This window comes from Xenopus laevis, chromosome 3L, assembly GCF_017654675.1.
Source record: "Xenopus laevis strain J_2021 chromosome 3L, Xenopus_laevis_v10.1, whole genome shotgun sequence".
NCBI classification, from domain to species: Eukaryota; Metazoa; Chordata; class Amphibia; order Anura; family Pipidae; genus Xenopus; species Xenopus laevis.
In genome coordinates this window covers 37,368,874-37,376,561 of record NC_054375.1, presented here as the reverse complement: position 1 = coordinate 37,376,561, position 7,688 = coordinate 37,368,874, and the positions used below count along the sequence as shown (strand labels likewise).

The 7,688-nt window shown below is 46.7% G+C and overlaps 1 protein-coding gene across 4 annotated transcripts in view; it reads right to left on the bottom strand.

Annotated features, from left to right (window-relative positions):
• Nucleotides 1-305: 305 nt before the first annotated feature.
• matr3.L (matrin 3 L homeolog) overlaps nucleotides 306-7,688 on the bottom strand; it is a 43,826-nt gene continuing 36,443 nt past the window's right edge. For all 4 annotated transcript variants that reach the window (XM_018242132.2, XM_018242133.2, XM_041586140.1 and 1 more), the window contains 2 exons: nucleotides 3,098-3,219; nucleotides 306-872 (listed from right to left, as the gene is read on the bottom strand). In XM_018242132.2, the coding sequence (XP_018097621.1) occupies nucleotides 828-872; nucleotides 3,098-3,219 (167 nt within the window). In that variant the 3' untranslated portion in view covers nucleotides 306-827. The remainder of the gene's footprint in view (nucleotides 873-3,097; nucleotides 3,220-7,688) is intronic.

The following is a 7,688-nucleotide window of genomic DNA, read 5'->3' as shown; positions in this document are numbered from 1 at the left end:
TGTCTGTGAACTCCCTGGACTGGACCTGCGCAGAAGGGTAAGTAACAAGTTAGGGGCATTTGCCCAGCGGGACTGGTAGGCCAGGGGGGAGGAGGGAGGGTGGGCAACAAACGGGTGGGGGGTTTGCGCCGACTAGGTTTCCTTCCCCTTTAAGGAAAGGTTCCAGCACTATACAGGATATCACTGGCTTTGATACTACAAAACAGCAGTTCTCTTATCCTACATGGCTGATACATTAGTAGTGAAACACTGCATTAAACAGGAGGTAAAACATTTTCATAATGTGCCATAATGTTTAGAAAATAAAATCGACAAGTCAAGCAACCTTGTTCTGAAAGAGATGTAAAACATGTAAGAGTCTAACTAATACACTGAGGCCTATTACATAGGAGGAACTTCATGCTTCAACAATCGACATGTTGGCCTATAAAATAACACTGGTGTCATAAAAGCTTTTTCTTTATACTGTTTTTTTCTGTTAGGAAATGATAAATCAAAAAATAAAATTAAAACAGAACAATTCTTTCGACTGAGTGTTTGAGACAGAAGCATACAAATATATATATGAATAACACTAAAGAGATGACATCTGTTTACAACAGTATTTGAACATTTGGGAAATGCAAGAAATGTTAATGAGCAATAAAACATGTACCACATATTTTGGTGGACTAAAATGCTTCCTGTAACTCTAGACACCCAATTGTACTTTTGATATCCAGAATATAATAGAATTAAAAAAAAAAACAAGCACAAACACGAAATTATGTAAAAAAAAACACCCCCCCCCCACAAAATCCAACTGTTCCATTCTTGCCGCTTCTTTGTTAGTCTTTCTTCTGAAGATTTTTTGCCATCTTGTTCATGAGTTTCTGGGAGATAAAAACATCAACAAATAAGTTATATTGAATAACCCTTCTTTATAAAAGATTGTAAGCTTCCTGACTCTATATGTATGATAATGGACAACAAACACACTTCCCTTAAAATGTGCTAATAAAAATTAACCGGAGAGGCTGAAAATGTTAAGCCTTCCAATGCAGAATAGTAGCTGCTTAAAGGAGAAGAAAAGCTCCAATCCGCACTTGCGGACAAGCCTCTTCCTCTCCTCTTCAGCATCCAACCCATGCACAATACAGCGAAAAAGTCCTCCCTGTACATGCACATCCACACGAAGGAAGGAAGGAAGAGAGAAAGGAAGGATGGAAGGAAGAGAGAAAGGAAGGATGGAGAAAGGGAAGAAAGAAAGAAAGAAAGAAAGAAAGAAAGAAAGAGAAAGGGAAGAAGGATGGAAGAAGGAGAGGATGGAAGAAAGAGGAAGGAAGGAAGATAGAGAGGAAGGGAGGAAGGAAGAGAGAGAGAAAGAAAGAGAGAGAAAGAGAGAAAGAAAGAGAGAGAAAGAGAGAGAGAGAAAGAGAGAGAAAGATAGAGAGAGAGAAAGAGAGAAAGAGAGAAAGAAAGAAAGAAAGGGAGGGAGGAAGGAAGGAAGGGAGAAAGAAAGGAAGGGAGAAAGAAAGGAAGGGAGAAAGAAAGGAAGGGAGAAAGAAAGAAAGGGAGGAAGAAAGAAAGAGTGGATGGAAGATAGAGGATGGAAGGAAGGGAGGAAGGAAGGAAAGGAGGAAGGAAGCGAGAAAGGAAGGAAGGAAGCGAGAAAGAAAGAAAGAAAGAAAGAAAGAAAGAAAGAGAGGAAGGGAGGAAGAAAGAGAGGAAGGGAGGAAGAAAGAGAGGAAGCAAGGAAGAGGGGTAGGAAAGAAGAGGAAGGAAGAAAAGGAGGAAGGAAGAAAGGAAGAAAAAGAATCTTTCGCTCTGAAGTGCCCCAGGCCAGTTCAGTGTCGAGAGGCCATGGAGGTGTGTCCATTTTAATTAACCTGACAGATTGACTTTGCCATTGTTAGATGGAGTTAGCTGTCCTTTAGCTGTGCTTACTTAGCAGCAATCCTTTATGCTATGTACTCCCTAATATAGGAACCAGACATCAGTTTAGTCTGCAAAAGTAAAAATATCTAAGATAAAGCATAAGACATCGCTTTAGTAAAAGCCCATTGTGTTTATTACAGAAAATTCATAACTACATGTTTAGCAAAGCTTTCCTCAGGTACATGTAAAAGTGAACACAGTAAGAGCATTTCACCCCCATACCAACAACTGCACCAGTTTCATAGTGTGGTCAGGTGTATGGAGAAACAATTGAACAAAACATACCTTGGTCTTAACTGGCTGGCTTTGCAGAGAGGCCAGAAAGACTATCTGCTCAGAAAAAGAAGCTATTCGCCTTTTAATTGGTTTTCATTTTTTATTTGTTGTGGGCTTTGAGTTATTTAGCTTTTTATTCAGCAGCTCTACAGTTTGCAGTTTCAGCTCGCGTGACTTTTTGTCACAAAACAAGGAAGTAAAAACCGTTTCCCCCTTCCCACCCCTAATTTGCATATGCAAGAAAAAAACCGAGTTGCGCATATGCAAATTAGGATCCGAAATTTTATTCGGCCGGATCTTTCGCAATTGTTTCGGGGGTTTGGCCGTATTCAAAATAGTGGATTTGGTGCATCCCTACTTATGAGGGTTACATCTCTTTATCAAGTGCAATTATGAGACGACTTTTACGAGTTTCTAAGCAATTCTAATTGTTGCAACATTTGGTGGGTTAAAAGTAGTTCTCTTCTTAAAGGGATACTGTCATGGGAAAACAAGTTTTTTTCAAAACACATCAGTTAATAGTGCTGCTCCAGCAGAATTCTGCACTGAAATCCATTTCTCAAAAGAGCAAACAGATTTTTTTATATTCAATTTTGAAATCTGACATGGGGCTAGACATATTGTCAGTTTCCCAGTTGCCCCAGCTGCTTTTAGAAGTTTTGTAGATAAAGTAAAACAGCAATACTTTTATGATTTCAAAAAAGCTACACTAAAAAGCCTGCTCCTAGGCTATTTGGAAAGACACTTGAAGCACCAGAAATGCCAAAATGAAGGGAAGCAAAGCCTCCGTCTATGACAGAAAGAGGTGCTTCATATAGTACTGCAATAAACAGTGATGTGATATAAGAAGACACTGCAATGGTATGTTAATCAGATATTCCTAAATACCAAGCTTATGACATACCTTAAGTTTCTGGTAGTGAGGCAAACTGCTGCAATGTGTAACTTTAGCAACCTCTTCATTGGTGTAGAATAAGGAACACAGCTTGCAATAAAAGCCAGTCTTTGGAACTACATATTCAATACCTACAGAAAAATAAAACAAAAGGGGTATTTCAGTGATAGTCATACAATTCATTTTAGATGGGATCATTTCGGATTACATGGTCCAAGCAGATTTTGTTCCCTTTGGATTTGTCTAGTAGTAATAAAGGGTTTGAAAGAGAGATTTTTGTACTTACCGTTAAATCTTTTTCTCTTGTCCTATATTGGGGGACACAGGCACCGTGGGATGAAGATCCTGCAGCTGGAGATGGACACTATGTTGCAAAATGAGACTCCTCCTCCTGCTCTGGGCTTCATCCCCTGCCTCCTCCTACAATCCTCAGTTTCAACCGAAGAAGGAGCAAAACAGCCCAAAACAGAAGAGAAATCTAAAATAACACCCTCGGACCCGAATACCGGAACAGTAAAATTGTAACAACGTAATAGAAAAAAACTGCACGTAAACCGTGACAAAACAGTGTCAGAACAGGGAGGGAAGGCCTGTGTCCCCCAATATAGGACAAGAGAAAAAGATTTAACGGTAAGTACAAAAATCTCTCTTTCTCTTGCCTAATTGGGGGACACAGGCACCGTGGGGACGTCCCAAAGCTCCCATAAGGGTGGGACACTGTAAGGTAGGTGCTTAGCTAACCACGGCACTGAGCACTTTCCTCCCAAAGGCAGCATCGGCTGAAGCATGCGTGTGGAGCCTGTAGAAGCGAGTGAAAGTATGGAGGGAAGCCCATGTGGCCGCTTTACAGATCTGATCCGCTGAAGCTTGGTGACGGAAAGCCCACGAAGTGCTGAGAGAGCGAGTAGAGTGGGCCTTGACCTTGATTGGAGGATCCTTTCCCTTGACAGTATAGGCTCTGGAAATGACGGACCTGATCCATTTGGCTAAGGTCGTTGTGGCGGCCTTGGTGCCCTGTTTGGGGCCATCAGGGAGAATGAACAGTGCGTCCGTCCGCCGAACTTTCTCCGTGGCCTTCAGATAGAATGAAACTGCCCGAACAACGTCCAGAGTGTGGAGTTTGCGCTCAATCGGACCTTTAGGATTCGGACACAAGGAAGGTACCACAATGTCCTGGTTCAAGTGGAAGTCAGATACCACCTTAGGTAAAAAGTCTGGAGTAGGCCTAAGAACCACCTTGTCCATGTGGATGACCGTGAAGGGCGATTTGCAGGACAGAGCCGCAATCTCAAACTCTCCTAGCGGACGTGATTGCCAAAAGGAACAACACCTTCTCGGTGAGCGTGGACAGAGGGAGCTGGTCGAGAGGTTTGAAGGGTTCCTCCTGCAAGGCTGAGAGTACCAAATTGAGGTCCCACGGGGGCACAGGGCAACGATACGGTGGGATGATACGAGTCGCGCCTTGTAGAAAAGTCTTGATCTTCGGGTTAAAAGCCAACTTGCGCTGTAGGAGAATAGACAAGGCCGAAACCTGCACCTTGAGCGAGCTGAGTGCCAAGCCTTTCGAAAGTCCATCCTGCAAGAAGGAGAGGACCTCCTTGACTCTAGCCGTCTGAGGGTTAAGGGCTTTGTGCTCGCACCATGAAATGAAAGTTCTCCAGACCCGGTGATAGACCTTCGCTGAAACAGGTTTCCGAGCTCGCAGCATGGTGGGAATTGCATCTGTAGGTGCTCCCGAATCTCGGAGAATTAAGGCCTCAAGAGCCACGCCGTTAAAGCCCAGAGATGAGAATTCGGGTGGACAACCGGGCCCTGAGTGAGGAGGTCTGTCCGTTGAGGAAGATGGAAGGGTTCGTCTGCAGCCATGGCGACGAGATCTGCGAACCAGGCCCTGCGGGGCCAGAAGGGCGCCACTAGGATGGTCTGAGTCCCGTCCCTTTTTATCTTTTTGATCACCTTTGGAAGAAGGGCCAGAGGAGGGAAGATGTAAGCTTTGGAGAAGTGCCATGGAATCACTAGGGCGTCCACCGCGTGGGCTAGAGGGTCGAGGCTCCTGGAGACGAAGGACGGAACCTGCCTGTTGTTCCTGGATGCCATGAGGTCGATGTCCGGCAGGCCCCACCTTGCCACTATGAGTTGGAACACGTCGTGGTGGAGGCTCCACTCCCCGTGATCGATAGTTTCCCTGCTCAGGTAGTCTGCCAACCAATTGTCCACCCCGGGTATGTGGACCGCCGAGATGGCAGGAACGTAGTTCTCTGCCCATGTTAGTATCTCTTGAGCTTCCCCGAGAGCCGCGAGACTTCTGGTACCGCCTTGATGATTTATGTAGGCCACCGCCGTCACGTTGTCGGACTGGATTCTCACGGGGTGACCCTGGAGTACCGACGTTGTGTGTTCCAGGGAGTAGCGTATCGCTCTGAGCTCCAGAAGGTTGATGGGTAGCCTCTGTTCCTCTGGAGTCCAAAGACCCTGGACCGTGGTTTGGTCTATGACACCTCCCCACCCGCGGAGACTGGCGTCTGTGGTGAGAATCTTCCAGTGATGTGGGGGGAAGGGTTTTCCCCCCGTCGTCCGATGTGGAAGAAGCCACCAGTGTAGAGAGAGAATTACTCGGCTTGGAATGGAGATCTTGCGATCGAGGTTGAGTCGATCCCTGCGCTGGTGCAGAAGGATGGTGTGTTGAAGGAGTCTGGTGTGGGATTGTGCATACGGGATGGCTGGGAATGATGCCACCATCGTGCCCAAAGTCTGCATGGCGGACCGAAGGGGAACCTTGTTGGAACCCATGAGAGATCGGATCCGAGTCCGGAGGGTCTGGATCTTGTCTTGCGGTAGGAATGCTCTCCCCTGTCTGGAGTCCAGAATCAGGCCAAGGTACTGTATAGATTGGGTCGGGTGAAGGTTCGACTTGGTGAAGTTGATTGTCCAGCCCAGAGATGTCAGAGCCTGGAGAACTTGAGCCGTGTGCTGATGAGCCAAAGATGCGGACTGTCCCTTGACGAGTAGATCGTCTAAATAGGGGATAACGGTGATGCCCTTGAGTCTGAGTTCTTCCAATGCTGCCGCCATGACCTTCGTGAAGGTGCGTGGAGCAGACGATAGGCCGAATGGTAGAGCCACGAACTGCCAATGATTGCCGTTCACAAAGAATCGGAGGAAGCTGTGGTGGGCTGGGTGAATAGGTATATGAAGATATGCGTCCTTGATGTCTATGACGGTCATGAACTCGTTTTCTTCCATGGATGCAAGAACTGATGGGATTGACTCCATTTTGAAGTGGCACCGTTTGACGAACGGGTTGAGATCCTTCAGGTCTAGGACAGGTCTGAGTGAGCCGTCTTTTTTGGGAACCATGAAGAGGTTGGAATAGTAGCCTCTTCCTTTGGAGTGAGGTGGGACAGGTTGAATGGTGCCCTCCGCGGCCAGGCCTTGTATGACGGACAGGAATTTGGTCCTGTCGGAAGGATTGGCCGGCAGTCTTGATACGAAAAATCTGTGGGGGGGGGCGTGTGAGAAAAGTCTATCAAAAGTCCTTGTGAAACCACTCGAAGAACCCACTGATCCCGAATCTTGTGGTGCCAAACCTCCTGAAAGGATTTGAGTCGACCTCCTAAGGGTATCCCTTCGGAAGGGGGCACACCTTCATGCGGTGTGAGGTTTATCTTGTGAAGGCTTGGAGGCAGACTTGGAGGAAGACCAGGGCTGTCTTTGTTTGCTCTGAAAGCATGAGCGAAAGTTGGAGGTGGACTTATCAGCTTGCGTTTTCGACCTTTGACCTTGTCTGAAGGGTCGAAAAAAGGGTCTCCTCTTGAAGGGGGGTCTCTTGGGTCTGGTTTGTGGGAGGAGAGTACTCTTTCCCCCAGTCGCCTGCGAAATTATCTTATCCAATTCGGCCCCGAAGAGGAGCTTACCTTGAAAAGGAATGCTGACCAGGGAGCGTTTGGATGCTAGATCAGCGGACCATGATTTCAGCCACAAATATCTGCGAGCAGCTACGGAGTGGGCTGAAGATTGAGCCACCATCCGAGCTGCGTCGAGTGCTGCGTCTCCGATGTAGGTAGTAGCGTCTGCAATTTGGGAAAGGATGTTGTCGGTAGTTGGATCTTCGGATCCTATAAGTTGTGCCGCCTGCTCCACCCAGACCTCCATGGCCTTAGCCACCCAGGCGATAGCAAAGATGGGCCGGAAGGCCGAGCCAGAAGCGGTGAAAGAGGATTTACAGAAACCCTCTAGGCGTTTGTCTATAGGATCCTTGAAAGCCGCCGCGTCGGCGACAGGAATGGTGGTATTCCTGGATAATCTGGAGATCGGAGGATCAACCGCCGGAGGTGAAGACCAGAGATCAATGCATTCCTGAGGAAAAGGGTAAGTCTGGGTGAATCTTTTGGAAATCTGCACTCTGTGATCAGGGTTTTTCCATTGAGACTTGATAATGTCATCGAGCTGATCGTATGCAGGGAACAGGCATGAGCTCTTCTTGTGTCGCTTAAAGATGTTCTTTGCCGGTTCGAGCGAAGGAGAAGCTTCCTCTATGTTTAGCGTGTTGAGAACTGCTTGGATAAGGCCTTCCACTTCCCCTTGAGTTCTGGGAGTGTCA